This window comes from Peromyscus maniculatus, chromosome 5, assembly GCF_049852395.1.
Source record: "Peromyscus maniculatus bairdii isolate BWxNUB_F1_BW_parent chromosome 5, HU_Pman_BW_mat_3.1, whole genome shotgun sequence".
In the NCBI taxonomy this organism is placed as follows: Eukaryota; Metazoa; Chordata; class Mammalia; order Rodentia; family Cricetidae; genus Peromyscus; species Peromyscus maniculatus.
In genome coordinates, this window is record NC_134856.1 from 81,894,834 (window position 1) to 81,912,217 (window position 17,384).

Sequence of the window (17,384 nt, forward strand, 5' to 3'; positions counted from 1 at the left end):
CTAAGTGTTGTTTCATGAACAATAACATACAGGAGTATAAAAACACCCATCTGTGCCGAGCACTGGGCCAGGCACCAGAAGCACAAAAACACCTAGGACTCTGATGTCCTTTAGGAGGTGTAACAGAGAAAGCTAGCAAGTGCACGGATAACTTCGGAACACTGGGTGAATAAACTAAAATACTCTGACATCACAAATGAAGAACCAGCTGGCTGGCTGTCATGTGAGGAAAGGAGAGGAGGAAGTCGAAAAGGAGTTTGTGTGAAAGGCAAAGGGAAAAGTGTCAAAGAGGAAGAGGAGGACGAAGGCAAAGAGTACATGCGATCAGCACTGGTGGGGTCAGAACACAGGGGACGTGCCAGTGATAAGACGCATGAAAATCTGGATGGAGGGCTGCTTAGATTTTTTTCACTTTGACACAGACTAAAGTCACCTGAGAAGAAGGAACCATATTGAGGAACTACCTCCATCAGATTGGCCTGTGGACAAGTGGGGGGGGCATTTGTTTTCTATTGATGGCTGATATGGGAGGGCCCAGTCCACTGTAGACAGTGATACTCCTGGGCAGGTGGTCCTGAGTTGTATAAGGAAGCAAGCTGAGCAAGCCATGGGGAGCAAGTCAGTAAGCAGCACACACACACACACACACACACACACACACGCACACGCACACGCACACGCACACGCACACGCACACGCACACGCACACGCACACGCACACCCGCCCCTCCATGATCTCTGCTTTAGTTCCTGCCTCAGCTTCCCTTGATAAAAACTGTAAACAGTAAGAAGATAAATGAATCCTTTGCTCCCCAAGTTGCTTTGGGTCTGTGTTTTGTTTCACAGCAAAAGAGAAGGAAGCTAAGACAAGGAGAAAATCCAGACGATGCAGCCCTAGGGGTGATGGTGGGGACTATAAGGGAGATCGTTACACTTCAGTGCATTAAAACTGCCAGGATGGCCCCATGTTTGAGGTGGTGTGGGGGAAAGACTGGCAATGTGAGGCAGACAGTGAGAAGGCTTACTAAAATGGTCTCAGGAAGTGATGGGAGGCTAAGTGAGGCAACCGGAGGGGTGAGGGAGAAGAAAAAGCACCATACAAAGCCATTGAGAAGGCCAAGTCACTCTAACTTAGCGAGGGATTAAAAAGGAAGGGATGGGGCTGGAGAGACGGCTCAATGGTTAAGAACACATACTGCTCTTGCAGAGGACCCGAGTTCAATTCTTAGAACCCACAGTTCACAACTGCTAGTAACTCCAGCTCCAGGGGATACATGCACATATACAGGCATACACACATGTAGACGTACATAAATAATAATATTTTTTTATAAAAAGGAATGACAGAGTGATGGGGATGACTCTGGGATCCACTGGCTAGCACAGGAGGAAAGCAGGTGGTGACAGGGAGGACAGGGCAGACTGTTGGAGCAGGGAGAGCTGGAGACTGGGAAACCAGAGAGAAGCTGAGCAAGCCACTAAGATGAGGAGATCCCAGAGAGGGGGGAAAGACAAAGGGATCTAAGAGCTGAGCCAAGGAAGGAAACCTGGCAGATGACAGGATCCTGGAAACAGCAACATCTAAAGAGTGAGTGACAGAAAAAAAACCTCAGGGAAGAGTAAGGAGGAACCATGAACTGGCACCCTGAAAGGCAAAGGTTATACAAAAATAGTGGCCAGAGCAATTTTTAGAGGATGCCCAAAGTCGGGACTGGGGAGATGGAGAGGCCAGCAAGGGTGGGAGGTAAGAAAGAGGAAGATTGCCCTTAGGAGCAGCTTTGCTATGGAAGGCAGGACAATTCACTGAACCCAGAGCTGGCCAGTTCAGCTAGACTGGTTGGCCAGTAAGCCCTATGGATCTCCTATCTCCCCAGAACTACAATTACAGGTGTGTGCCACCATGTCCAGCTGTTTACCTAGATTCTGGGGGTCCAAATGAACTCAGGTCCTCACGCTCCCATGGTAAGCATTTTACTGAATAAGCCCTCTCAACAGCTTGTTTTTATTTTTAGTTTAACAGTGACATGAACCATCGGATATAGTTTGACAGATTGGGAGCTAAACAAAGGATGGTTGTGAAATGGCTTGTACATGTATATAACTTGTAATATATAATATCCATAACTTATAGTCATATATAATATACATAACTTATAGTCAAGAGGTATTTGTGAAAAAATAAGCATGAACAAAACAGAAAGTACTTTCCCCCTCTGTGGCTATTATGGTTTGAAGATGAGATGTCCCTCACACGCTCCTGTGCTGAACACTTAGTCTCCAGCTGATAGTGTGGAAACTAGCAGGTGGGGTCTAGCTGACCATTGTGGGGGTGGGTACTTGAAGTCAGACCCAGTCTAATCCCTGTCCGGCTCTGCTTCCCAGGCACCATGAGGTTCACACCTCTCCATCATGACACTGCCTTACCACAGGCACACAGTCATGAGGCCACAGCTCCTGGGATTAAAGCCACACACTGTGAGCTGAACTAGACCTTTTTCCTCTTGCCTTCTCACAGCAGTTACCATTCACCTAACACAGATGTGCTGGTGACCAAGCGCTCTACCAATGAAGACACAGAAATTCTCTGGCACCATTAAAAAAAATCATTTTAAAGGTATCTTGAGCCTGGCGGGTAGTTAGGTTCATGCTTAGCAAGTAGGAAAACTTGGATCCATTTTGGAGGAGGGGAGTGAGCATCAAGTCATTCAAACGCATACCCAAGTGTGAAAGAAAGCCTTTTACTTCACTGAATGTGTGGTCATGTTGGTACATTTGCAATCATTTGTTTTACACTGCAACAGCAATAATTTTAGTATACCCGATTGGCTAAAATCTAGAGAAAACAGACTTTTATAACCACTAATAACTGGGAACCAAATGATATAATCTACAACACATTTCAAAAGAAAAGTACACAGTGTGCTTGGTTAAGCGGCCAGAGGACTGTTTTCACAGTAGTGAATGTTTACATGTGCCGAGTGCCACTAGAAGCCTTCACACTGCCATCCCACTGAATCCTTGCAGTGAGTGATATCATTATCATCTCCATTTACCAACTGAGCGACCAAGGCTAAGAAGGGTGAGGTGATAAGTGGGAAAGAAGCATCCAGTCTCAAGCCACACCGTGTCTTCCAGGGACAGAGGTGCTGGCACTCTCACTGAAACTGTTAAGTTTAGTGAGTAGGCAGAAAGAGAGAGAAGTACACACACACACAAAATATACATACTGACAAGACTTTAGCTTAAAGCTGTATCAGTGTTAAGAAAAGAAGCTGGGCAGTGGTGGGGCATGCCTTTAATCCCAGCACTCAGGAGGCAGAAGCAGGAGGATCTCTGAGTTTGAGGGCAGCCTGGGCTACAGAGGGAGTTCTACAGAGGGCTACACAGAGAAACCCTGTCTCAAAAAAGGTTTAAAAAAGGGAGGGAGGGAGGGAAGGAAGGAAGGAGGGAGAGAGGGAGGGGAGGAAGGAAGGAAGGAAGGAGGGAGGGAGGGAGGGAGGGAGGGAGGGAGGGAGGGAGGAGAAAATCTATCATTAACCAATATTATTTCCATGAGCAAGTTGGAAAATCTGTTTTAACATGCTCCAGCATACATTGGTGCTATCTGAAGACCTCATTTTCCCTTGAAAGCAAAAATCCCTTGCTTCAAACTCAACTAAAGTATATTACCCAAAGGAGCTATACTCCAATGCCAGCTTTGAGTATTTTTAAAATTTCTTAAGCAAAACTAAGTCTTACAGGTTGCTTTATATTAATCAAAATTGAGGCCATGAAATGTCAGGTTAATAAAGATTAATACACTTGTTCCATTCTTTAAAAATAACCACCCTTTCCCCACCAGGACCAGCAGCATGATAGACTAAAAATATTACTAGAGTTCCTATGTTTTGACAGCCAGTCACACAGAGACAACTAAGTACTCTGGATTAGATTACCCACAGAAATGAGAAAAGACAAGGAATCCAATGCATGATAACAAAACAGGAACTGCTTGGTGTGGTGGTACATGCCTGCAGTCCCATGACCCAGGAGGCTGAGGCAAGAGCACTACCATGAGCTCTAGGTTAGCCTAGACTACATAGTAAGTTCCAGACCAGCCTGGGATAAAGTGTATAAGAAAATAAAACTAAAAAGGGAAGTAAGGAAGAGAGAGGAAAAAAAGAAGAGGGAGAAAGGAAGGGAGGGAGAAAGGAAGGGAACAAAGGACCAGAGGTAAAAAAAAAACCACCTATAATCAAGGCCTTAGGTTCTATAGTAAGTGCCTTAGCTACTTTTCTATTGTCAAAACACCATGACCAATTTGGGGGTCACAGTTCCAGAGGGTTAGAGTTCATGACCATCATGGCGGGGAGCACAGCAGCAAGCAGGCAGGCATGGCAATGGAGCAGTATCCGATAACTTACATCTTGATCTACAAGCACAAGGCAGGGAAAGAGAGACACCGGGAATGGTGTGAGCTTTTGAAACCTCAAAGCCCACCCCCTGTGACACACCTCCCTTAACAATCCGAATCTTTCCCAACAGTTTCAACAGTGAACCAGGCACTGAATGGCTATACTAGCTAGCCATCAAGCCCATGTCTCACCCCTCCACCCCCAGTGCCAGGGTTTCAGGCAGGAACCACCGTATCTGTCTTTTAATTGGGTGCTGGGGACCCAAACTCAGGTCCTCATGTTTGCACTTTATTGACCAATTCATCATCCCAGACCATTTTAAAAATGCTTCTATATTCTTACAAATACTGATTCAGACTCTTAGTCATCATATTACTACTCAAAAATAAGTGTATTTATACACATATTTACATTCTACCACCATATAACATTATTTTTAACTGGTTTAACATTTATGTAATTTTTAAAATGAGTAGTTTGAGAACATATGTGGTACCGGAGGTTATTGATGTAGCTTTTTCTTACTGAGATGATTAAACAGATGGCCAAGTACATTTATGAAAGGAGAGGGTGGTGCTGAGCTGTCTAGAGGCTGAACAGAAAAAGTCAACAGGAGCTTGTCCAGGGGCTCATCTTGAGCAGATGTCAACCATATCATAGTAAGACCTCTCTCTTCAGAAAAGAAAAGTTGGAAAATTACAATACTGTGCTTCACACAAGGTCTAACTATATGAAAAAAATACATGATGGGCAGAAAGACAAAGGACAAATTTTGAGCAAGAAGAAAATAATGTATCAAAGTTTTGGTGGTATAGCTTTTCTTGCTGTTCAGAAAGGCAAAGCAGAAGTTTTGGCATGCAGATGCCATTGCTTTAGCGTTTTCAACTATGGTAGAAAGGGAAAGATAAGAGTGAAGTAAGGTAATTAGATATGTTCATTAAAGTTTTCATTGATCTTTTCTCCAAAGAGGCAAAATACTGTATTTAAAAATTAAACCACCTACGGTGGTTTGAATGAGATATCCTCCATGGTCACAGACATTGGAACACTTGGTCCCCAGCTGGTCACACTGTTTTGGGCTATTAGGAGGTGTGTTCTTGCCAGAAGTCTATTATGGGGGGGGGGGAGGGGCGCTTTGAGGTTTCAAAGCCCCACACCATTCCTAGTTAGCTTTCTCTACTTCCTGCTCATGGTCTACAATGTGAGCTCTTAGCTGCTCCTGCCAGCATGCCTTCACTCTGCCGTCAGACACTGACCCTCTGGAACCATAAGCCCAAATAAACCCTTTCTTTATAAAGTAACCGAGACACCATCTAAAGCATATACACTGTCATCTAAATAAATAAGGCTGAAAAATAATAGTGGCAGTTATATAGGTCTACTTGTGCTCAAAATTTTGCTCCTGAGACTTTTGTTGAACTTCATTTAGAATTATAGAAGTCTTATCAACAGTTTTAGTTGCCTATGATTATAATCATTAAAAAAAAAAAGAAAGAAATTCCAGCACAGCAGCAGCCAGCCAGCCGATCCCACCTCACCAGCTGGGCACCACTACAATGAACAAATGTGTGATGGAGGTGGGAAAGATGGGAAAAACAGAGTGTGTGTGCACTGTGGAGAGAGGCAGAACTGGAGACAAGATGGTGGTGACAGGTGTGAGAGACCACTGAGGTTGACAGTGAACAGGCCATTTTCCAGTAAGGTTGGTGGGGTGGTGTGCAGCAGCATGGAGCTTATACAGACACACTTAGTCCCCAAACACACCACCGGACTGTGGGATCACCCTGGCTCCGGTCAGTGATGGAGGCCCAAGATGAGGAACAGTTCACTTTCTGGATTGGACCTCCTTGAAGGACCACTGTGGTCCATGATGCCACCAGAGGCTGTGTTGGTGTATGTGGTCCATGCTGCTGCCCTAGGCCATGCTAAAGCCTGAGAAGAATGTGGATCCATGAGGTCTGTGCCACTGACTGAAGCCTTGGTGATGTCCTCCACCTTTACTGCCTCAGGGGGCCATGTTGATGTGAGTGGCCTGAGCTGCCAGCTGAGGCCATGGTGATGTCTAGGTCCAGGGTCCTACTGCAGCCAGGGTCTGTGTTGATGTCCATGGCCTGTGTTACCACCGTAGACCACTCTGATGCCTGTGGTATGTGCTGCCACCTGATGCCTTGGTCTGTGTTGTTGCAGGGGGTGGGGTGGGTGGGGGAGGTAAGGCATACTGATCTGAATGGCTGCACTGCCACCTAAGGCCATGGTGATGACCAGGCCCATGCTGCTACCAAGGGCCATGTCTAGGCCTATGGTTCTACTGCAGCTGTGGTCTATGCTGATGTCCGTGGCTGGGTCCATGATCCTACTACAGCCGGGGGCATGTTTATAGTCTGTGGAGGCCCATGATTCCATGTTCCCACTGACTGTGGGCTACTTCTGCTATGATACTGATGACTCCATAAATTAATTGAGGGAGGGAGATGGAAGGCTTTTATGACAACTGCCCCCCACCCCACCCCACCCCCCCAAAAAGTAACAGCCTAGACAGGAAGCCACCAAAGAAAACTCTCTAAAAAGTGTGATGGGGATGCTGAAGTATAGCTCTCCACAATTGATGGTTTCTGGCAGGGGGGGAAGGACTCAGTTCTATTTAAGGGACAGGCCACTGAGAGTCAGACCATGCCCCCATCGGTATATAAATAACACATATTGGACTTGAGTTTTCTTGTTTGTTTTTTCTTATTTTTTTAAAAAAGATTTATTTATTATGTATACAGTGTTCTGTCTGCATGTATGCCTGCACACCAGAAGAGGGCATCAGGTCTCATTATAGATGGTTGTGAGCCACTATGTGGTTGCTGGGAATTGAACTCAGGACCTCTAGAAGAGCAGCCAGTGTTCTTAACCACTGAACCATCTCTCTACCCGTTTTTTCTTTTTTTTTTATTCTTATTTTTATTTTTACTTTTTTGGTGGGGCAGACATGGAAGGACTGGGAAGTGAGCATAATTGGGGTACATAATACAAAATTCCCAGAGAATCAATAAAAATGTTATATTGGAAAAACAAAATGAAACAAAATTAATAGCAATTAAAAACGTTCGGTTTTAAAAAAAATTACAGCTGGAAAAACCATGCTTACTACTCCTTTCAAACATTGTCTTGGGAAAAGTGAAGATTTAAAAGTTGATTTTTTTTTTTAAAAAAGTGGTCTTCTTCATGCCCTCCTGCCTCTGCATATTCGCTGACCCACACCATTCTCTCAGATCATCCAATGATCACGGGAGAAAAAGACTGAGCATCTTATTCTTTACTGGTTCAGTCAAACAACTGTTCTTTGTGAATTCAAATAAACACACAATACATTAAGGGCTTCTTAAAAATAAAACCAACAATAATATATAAAATAGAAGAAAAAGAAGGAGGAGGAGCACTCAGAATCTTGCCTGTGCAACCAGTTTTTCCAACTTTATGTAGTAAGTGCTGTGGTGTTAACTCATAGTTCTTGTCCACATTTCCCAAACAATGCCCATTCTTTGACCTCATCATGATCGCCATCATTCACTCATGACTATCTTATAACTGATTTAATCTTTTTCTCATATTCTCAACATTATTTCTTGTACAGACTTTCACATCACTAGTTTTTTTGTTTGTTTGTTTTTGTTTTTCTGTACATAGAGCCTAGGGGGGGGGGCGGGAATAACTTTTAAACTTGTATAGCAGTCTGAGGTAGAGACATAGTTCAATGGTTTAAGAATAGTTACTGCTCTTGTAGAAGACCAGAGTTTGGTCCCCAGCACCTACATAGGAAGGTTCACAACCTTCTGTAACTCCAGCTCCAGAAGATTCTATGCCCTATTCTGAACTCTGTGGTTCAGATATACACATAACTTTGAAAAATAATATCTTAAAAAAAAATTCCAGAAGTGAATAACTTCCAAATTTTAAGCTAAGAGCCCTTCTGTATTTTGTTGTCTCGCTCCATACTACCCAAGATGAGACCTTGTCCAGTGTGTCTACTTCATATATACTACCCACTTGTTAGTAATGTAGTAGCTATTTTAGTTATCAGTTTGACTACCTTGGTATTGTGATGTTTATGTTCAAGTAACCCCATTTTACATAATAATAATAATAATAATCCTGAAATGCTAGCAAGTTAAATATGCCAAAAGAAGCCATAATGTGCCTCCTGGAAGTAAAAAGGTGGGGTTTAGTCACATATATATAGGAAAAAAAAAAGTATGTATGGCATTTAGTACTCTCTATGGTTTTCAGGCATCCCCTGGAGGTCTATGGGCATATGTCCTGCAGATAAAGGGGGACTTACTGTAATAACCAGTTTTGTGATAATACTAAGAAAAGTACTGCACTGAAGGTAGCTAAGTGTAAACTGCTAAGACAAATAAAATTCCCCGGTCAAATCTATTTCTCTTTAATCTGAACCCTTCATGAATGGATTTACTTTTCTACCCACTCAGCCTTTTCTTCTGTTATCTGAACATTAGGTGTTTCTTTTTTTTTTTTCATGTTTGTCCTACTGAAGTGATGATCGATAAAACAATTAATGCAAGCAGTCTTGTGACTCAATAAGTTTAATCACAGAGAATGCTGATGTGTGGGCAAATAATGCAGTCAGCAAATATTAGGCAGATTCATTGTGTTATAATTCAACCTCCACTTTTTAAAACCTCCACTCTTTAGTCTACAGTCTCTAAGTAAGACACAGAAAAAATCGAAGTCAGAACTTGGCATTCTATGGGAAATTTTGCCTATAGCAGACACTGGGTAGATGCTCCAGCTGTTCCCGCCTGGCAGCCTTGCTAACAGAATCTGATTGTCCGGACCCTAATGCACCCTTGCTTCACAATCACCTGATAGAGCTTGACCCTTGAACGCCCCCTAAAGCCCACGTGCTAAGTGAACTCAGTTCATTTGTCCTGGAGCCTCTAGTATGTGGGACCTATTAAAGGAAGGCAGGTAACTGAGGGATGTGCCCCTGACAGAGATCTTAGGACCCTGACCACCTCCTGTCTTACTCTGTTTCCAGGCTGCTGTAAAGTGAACAAGCCTCTTCTATCACACATTCCTGCTATGATGTACTATGCTGCTACAGACCAAAAGAAAATGGTGTAAACCAACCACCAGCTGAAACCTCTAAAATTGTGAGTCAAAATAAAGTTCTACACTTGTAAGTTGTTTACCTCAGGTATTCTGTCCATGACAAAAGCTAACTAACACATCCCTGCTTCCACTTCATATAAGCAGCCCTCAAAGCACAAGCCTGGAACTGCCAGGAAACATGTTGGAAATAATATAGTCAGGGCAATAAACCCTATGTGTGTAAACTATTTTCAAATGGCTTTTGCTAACTTAAAACATAGGGAGGGACTGGATAGAGAGCTCGGTAGTTAAGAGCACACACTGTTCTTAACTCCTTTGTGGACCTGGATTCAGTTCTCAGCACCCACATCAAGCAACTCACAGCCACCTGTAATTCACCTCCAAGGGATCTGATGCTCTTTTCTAGACTGTCTAGGCACCTGCATTCATGTGCACATACTCCATCACACAGACATATACATAAAATTAAAACTTAAAAACATCCTGTGTTATAGCTGTTCTGCCTATGACCTTGAAGTACATGCCCCTGGGGCATGGCCTCTTGGTGAGCACATAGGCATCGCTCTCTTGGCTCCCTTATGGGACTGGCTGCAGGACTGATTCAAGCGGCTGGAATAGCGTTCCAGAACCTGTGTCAATTCTGTTCTGTACAGTGAGTTTTCCCCCTTAACAAATTCTTTTGCCCTTTAAACAGACTCCGTGAATTTCCCGTTATATTCTTGACTATATCACAATATTGATTTCTTTAGTCAAGGTATGACTCAAAGTCATGTAATCAATACAAATTTATTTTTATGATACAGTAAAAATTTGCACAGATCAACAATTGTGTATTAGAATAATCACTGATATCTCATTCTATTATATAATTTAATGGGAATTCTGAAAAGGACCTATAACTAACAGTAACCAGCAGTGGGGCTTTGAATCACAGAACAGACTTAGGCCTCAGCAGAGTAAAACAGTGCATGATCTTGTCGAACCTAAAGGATTACACTCTTAATCTCTGAGAGCTTCTGAAAGACATTGTGACAAAAGTTCCTTTTGATTTTTTCTACTTTGTGGTGCTAGGAATCAAACCCAGGGCACCAAAAAGGCTAGGCAGGTGCACTACAGCTGAGCCACACTTCCAGGCACAGATCTTCATTGTTCACAAGTTTTACTAATAAAGAATTTTGTTATAATGGCATACACACTGTTAAGTACTTGGCTTATTGCTGGCTATGCCAGTGATTATAAACACTATTTCTAGGAACACATTAGTAATGCCCAACTAAAGGGCTGGAGGCTGAGTGCACAGCAATTGCTCTCTCTGATACCCTAACTGGTGATAGTAGAAGCATGGCCATTTATGGGTGAGCACCCTAAATCCAAGGCCTCACATTGACTTGCTGACTTTTCCTTAAAAGTAAAAAAGAACAAAATGTAAAACATGACTGATAGTTTTACCATCCACTGATGAATGTCAAAGCTGATTTTTAAAACCATCAGCTTCAAAATGAAAAGTAATGTGAAACTATTTTTGGAAAGGCCAAGATGTCCTCACATTCTTACTGCAATGAATACTAAAGGTCTGTAAAAGTCTGTATCAATTAATTAACAGATACAAAGCAGTCTGAATGTGATAATAGTTCAAGATCTCTTACTCAAAGCATTAGGTGTTTAAAAAAAAAGCTTTAAAGGGGTGGGGGAGTGAAGAAATGACTTTCTTCTAACCAGAGGAATCTGCCAGAATACAAATGCTGCTGCATTTATTAAAATGAAAACTGAGGGCCACCAACTCCCAGTAATACCTGTGCCTGTGTGACCACAAAAAGTCAGCAACTGCATGTTAAAACAACACGTGAAGCTGGGCAGTGGTGGCGTACGCCTTTAATTCCAGCACTCAGGAGGCAGAGGCAGGCGGATCTCTATGAGTTCAAGGCCAGTCTGGTCTACAGAGTGAGTTCTAGGACATCCAGGGCTACAAAAAAGGAACTCTGTCTTGAAAGACTAAAACAAAAACAATACATGCTTGGGTTTTTGTTGTTGCTGTTAATTTTAATCATTTCTATAAAGCCAGAAATGAATGGCTATAGAAATTCCTGGATAACTCTCTTCCCTCTATATGCTATTTTTTATGATTCCAGAGACTGAATGTAGGGCCTCATGCACGTTAACCATATATGTAATGACTGAACCACACCCTAAATAATAATAAACTTGGGATACAAACACACTTGTCAATGGCTACAACACATTGTTTTCTCTTATCAACACTCTAATCCCATATACAGAGCCCAGGTATAACAGAGCTGATTGTGACTGTCAGGCAGTGGACATACCTAGCCATGCCAGGATCCCTTCAAAATAAGAGCTGAGGCTGAAGCAGAGTGAACTGCCAGAACAGACTCCACTGCATGGTTAGGAATAAGGGTATGCATCCACATGCAAACACTGTATTTTTGCAGCTTATAGCAGAACTTACAGACTAGTTTAACTGAGAAGATGTTTAGAAGATTAATAGGAGGGATGTCAAGAATGGCTGTTGTTTGGTGATGAGACAAAAGATTAGGGCGCACACACACACACACACACACACACACACACACACACACACACACACACGCTCTTGCTTGCTCACTCTCTCTCTGTCTCTCTCAATGGTTGGTGCTCTGCCCTGCTATAATTAGCAGCAGCAGCTCAAGTTCTGTTTTTGTTTGTTTGTTTGTTTGTTTGTTTGTTTGTTTAGCCCTGGCTGTCCTGGAACAACTCACTCTGTAGACCAGGCTGGCCTCAGAATCACAGAGATCCACCTGCCTCTGCCTCTGCCTCTCGAGTGCTGGGATTAAAGGCATGTACCACCACCCAACACAGCTCAAGTTCTTTAGCCACACAATTATCATCAAGGAGACAGTAATTCTACTTAAAAAAAAAAAAAAAATATATATATATATATATATATATATATATATATATATATATATATATCCTCAAGATTTACTTTAAGGATCTTTATGGCAGAGCTTTATAAAAGAAAAGAGAATTGCTCAAACACATCATGCTACCAGTATCTAGTGGCAAACCATCGAGATCAGATAAAATAATGATAAATGTAAGCATTTAAAGACACAGAAAGTGTCATGATATGCTGATAACATACTGTCACTATACACTGCAAACATAACCTACAGAGCAATTTGAACAACTGGATCCCAATCTTCAAGTTGGGCTGGAGAATTGGCTCAGCAGTTAAGAGCACTGGCTATTCTTCCAGAGGACCCAGGTTCAATTCCTAGCACCCATATAACAGCATACAATATCTATAACTCCAGCTCCAGATCTGATACCTTCTTTTGGCCTCCAAAGGCACCAGGCATGCATATGGCACACAGACATATACATGCAAGCAAAGCACCATATACATAAAACAAACAAAAAAGTCCTAAATTAAGAAAAAAAATGGGGCAGGTGGGCTGGCAAGATGGCTCAGGAAGTAGACAGAGGCAGTTGCTCCCAAGCCTGACAACCTCAGTGCGACCCCTGGGATCCATATGGTAAAGAGAGAGAACCAAGTCCTATAAGCTGTTTTCTAACCTCCACAAGTGCTCTATGAGTTGTATACACACATATACACAAACACATACACACACACACACACAAAATACACATATGAATAATTTAAATAATCCTTAATAGACAAAGACAGGTATATTTACATTATATCTATGAATCAAAAGAAATCTGGAAGTATATACAGTTGATCATATAATGACCTCACCATGCTTTCCTGTTTTTCCTCATTAGTTACTAATTGTTTTATAAGCATATTTGAATTTTATAAGAGGAAAAAATTACTAAAATGTTTAATACACACACACACACACACACACACACACACACACACACATTCTTGATAGGCATAGCCACTGAATAGCATTTGCTGTAAAAGAAAAAGAAAGGTTTGCTTTAAAATTCCACTTGAGGGCCACAAAGTAGCTCATGACATAGAAATGTTACAGTACAGCTCTAGAGAGTAGAATTTTACCCACAGGAGGCTACTCACAAGACACTTACGGCTGTGTGAAGTCACGAGTGATGAAATCAGAACTCTTGAAAAGCAGGAAGATGTCACTGAGAGTTTTACACTTCAGAGAACTATTCATTGCTATCCAGTATGCATCCTAAATAATAAACATGTGTGAGTTAAGACACATCCCACAACTGCAGCACATAAACGAAAGCAATAATGCACTTTACTTCAAGGGTTTAGAGAACACAGCCAAGCAAATTTTAGCAGAACTGTCAGATGTCAAATATACTTCTCAACAAAAAGAGCATGACCAGTGCACGCCACACACTCAGTTATGCATACTGAAGACCAAGATGGTTCAGTAGGTAAAGGCATTTCCCAAAAGCCTGGATCACCTAAGTTCAATCCCTGAGCTACACATGGGAGAGAACCAAGTCCTACAAATTGTCCTCTGACCTTGAAGTGTGCGTACACAAATATACCCACAAAACAAATAAACCAATATAATTTTTTTTTAAAAGTGTAGTTATGCACACTGAGATGGTAGGACCCACACATTTCAGCCCAGGGCAAAATACTTTCCAATGATTTTCATGTTAACATGGAAGGCAAGTTAATGAAGTTACATACATCAGCTAAAAGATTCAAATGGTAAAGAACAGCTACTCTCCAGAATAAAAGCAGACATTTCCATCCTTCCTGTTTAGGGAGACTGAGAGACAAACATCCAGACTTGGATGGTCAGCACAGTTAAGACCCTATTTATTCAAACAGAAAGGAAGAAAGTGAAACAGTCTCAACCATCGCCTCCTAAAACAGCGACTGTGCTGGACATGTGGACATAAGGGAACAAGCTCAGTGGGGTGTGACTAAGTCACACTTCCATAGACAGACCAGACACCGGATAAAATACACACTGAACAACACTGGTAATTACCAAAACTACCCAATTATCCACACCACGTGGAAGAAAGCACTGGTGCATACAAGCCAATCAATAAATAAAGGGACAAGTAAGGAACTTGCAACCAAAAATAATCTTCCCATCTTAATTGGAAAACAAAGAAAATTTTAAACATTACTCATACAGACATGAAAAGTTGACTGAGAAACTAAAAATGAATTTAAAAAGTTCTACATGATATAAATTTCTCCCAATGAAAAAGACAATAACTTCTGGTTAAAGAGAGTATAGCCATCATATTTAATTCCACTAAATATGGTTCACAAATATGCTCTGTATGTACACAGCACATCACACAGCTGAACACAAAAGAATGCAACTGTCAACCCCAAAGAAAGTAAAATATAAAATAAGAAAATGCTAATAATCATAGTAAATGTACACCAGGTGAGCACACGGTGTTTGCAAAACGAAACCCAGTGGAAACACTGAATACTGGGAGAAACAAAAGGCACCCCAAAAATGAACATACACTTCCTGCCGCTGTGCACAAGCTCATGTGTGGGAGCCGGTTATGTACTGATGCAAAGATTAGAGAAGAACTTTCAAGAGTTGGTTCTTGCATGGCAATGGTGACGCACGCCTTTAATCCAGCACTCAGGAGGCAGAGACAGGCAGATCTGACCTCTGTGGGTTCGAGGCCAGCCTGGTCTACAGAGCGAGTTCCAAGACAGGCTCCAAAACTACACAGAGAAACCTTGTCTCTAAAAAAAGAAAAAGAAAAAAAAAAAAAAAAAAAAAGAGTTGGTTCTCTCCTGCCATGTCGGTCCCCGAGATTAAACTCGGGTTACCAGGCTATCCCACTCCGGGCCAGCATACTTATTAGAACTTTTCGACAGAGAAAATCTTGCTCTACTGAGTAGGTGATGGTTTAGAACATGCAGACTATGCACAGAAGGCAGATTCTGGCACAACTGACAACACAGGAGGTCAAACTGTCTTTGGGCAGAATACATAGATAGTATTGTTCAGACGTAGGGTAATACATGCAGAAAAATAATCAAGAGAATACAACAGAGGGAAAATATAATAAACTCAACAGAATTTTTCTGGAATTAGGAATATAATCAGATCTTCCATGGAGTTATACAATGAAATAAAGAGCAAAACAAACAAGTACTCAAATAATAAGATTTTTTTTATGTGCGCCTACCCTTGGGGCACTCCAGTTAAGTTTAGGGAAGACATTACCCCCCAGCAAATTGATAGCTTCCTGGACTTGAGTGTTGAACTCAGGAAATTCTGGTGCCTACAGAGACAGAGAACAAACCATGAGCAAGTCAACAACACCAGACACGGAAAATATGATCAATAACTCAAGGTTGTAGTCAGAATGTTAAAAACAGAATTATTTAGGACACAAATCATTGTTCTTATTCCCCCACTCGATTAAATAAAATCAGCAAGGAAATAATATTTACCAGAAAGAGAAATAATCAACTTCTCAACAGGTACTTTCCAAAACAATCAAAACTCCTATCTCTGAAAACACAGCTGTAACCGAGTACATGGTCCCTGGAGAACAAATCACTGGCTCTTTCTGAATACTTACATAACACCGGCATCTAAAGCCATCTCTGACGCCATAAGCCCTGAAATCCCACCACTTGGCAAGTAGAAGCAGGAATTAGGAGCTCAAGACCCTTGGCTATATAGCAAGTTCAAGGTCAGTCAGGGCTAAGGCAGTGTGTAAGTGTGCTCAACAAGAATAAGACTTCAGTTTAGACCCTCAGTACAAAAGCCAGGCATGGCTGCCCACACCTGTAACCCCAGCACTGGGAGGGCAGAGACAAGCAGACTGCAAGAGCTCGCTGCCCAGCCAGCCAGCTCAGGCTTATTGAGAGACCCCCTTTTAAAGGCAGTGAGATGAAGAGCAAGAGGACCACACCCAGTATCTTCCTCTGGCTTCATGAACATGGACACGGACGGACGGACGGACGGACACACACAGACACACACACACACACACACACACACACACACACACACACACACACACACAGACTAATGAGAGTTAGTATTTTTCAAAAGAAGAGACTGGGGTATTGCTTGTACATACATATCAGGTCTCAGAAATAACACCCAATGTTTAAAGGGCCATTTATGGGAAATGTTCAGTAAAAACAAAAAACACATGATGTGATAAACTATACCTAAATGCTACTATTTACAGGCAAGTTTTAATACAAGTGAAAATCCCAAAGAGTACCTCGGTAAGTTAGAACGTCCTTTTCTTTTTGGTTGAGTTAGAGACAGGCTTAGTCTGGTGTTTGTTTCAACCAGGAAGTGACAGAAATACTACTATTCAACAGGAAGATAGGCTTGACTGCCAACAAGCTCTGCCTTAGGCTTTATAGGTAAGTATCAAGGGGAATGGAAAGAGGACAAACTCTTCTGTCACTCTCCAACTGCATTCGCCTCTAGGAAGGGGGTTGCTGCCCCCTACTGGGCAACTGCAGGTTCTGAAAAAAATTAACCAAACTCCATAGTAGAAAAATATTCTGACAAAGTCTAAAATTATCTATACACTACAAAAGCCAGATGGCTCCTATGGACTCTCAAAGATCTAGCTCAGTGAAGAAAGAAAAAACCTGAGAAGATTCTGGGAAAAAGGCCAAAAGAGTAAGTTCTTAAAAATGGAAATGTATCTCCCAATTATAAACAACTCATTGGTAGGTTTCGTTTGATTTGTGGGCTAAGACTTGATCCCTGGCCTGTGTGTGCAGTCAAGCACTCTAAGAAACACTCTCAGCTCTAGAAAGGGTTAATTGTAAGCAAGATGCCAACCTATAGGCTGGTTAACAAGTTCTTTCACTATTTGATAGACTGTACCATATCTCTCTTCCACTAGACTACCATCAACTCAGCTTAGACACAGTCATGAAGAGCTGTCTAT

General features: G+C 41.9%; 1 protein-coding gene across 2 annotated transcripts in view; it reads right to left on the bottom strand.

Annotated features, from left to right (window-relative positions):
• Cdc123 (cell division cycle 123) overlaps positions 1-17,384 on the bottom strand; it is a 49,119-nt gene that overhangs the window by 17,026 nt on the left and 14,709 nt on the right. Inside the window, exons 5-6 of one of the 2 annotated variants that reach the window (XM_042278121.2) lie at positions 15,642-15,737; positions 13,569-13,675 (exon numbers count right to left, since the gene is read on the bottom strand). In XM_042278121.2, the coding sequence (XP_042134055.1) occupies positions 13,569-13,675; positions 15,642-15,737 (203 nt within the window). The remainder of the gene's footprint in view (positions 1-13,568; positions 13,676-15,641; positions 15,738-17,384) is intronic. The other variant, XM_076572764.1, reaches the window with a different exon arrangement.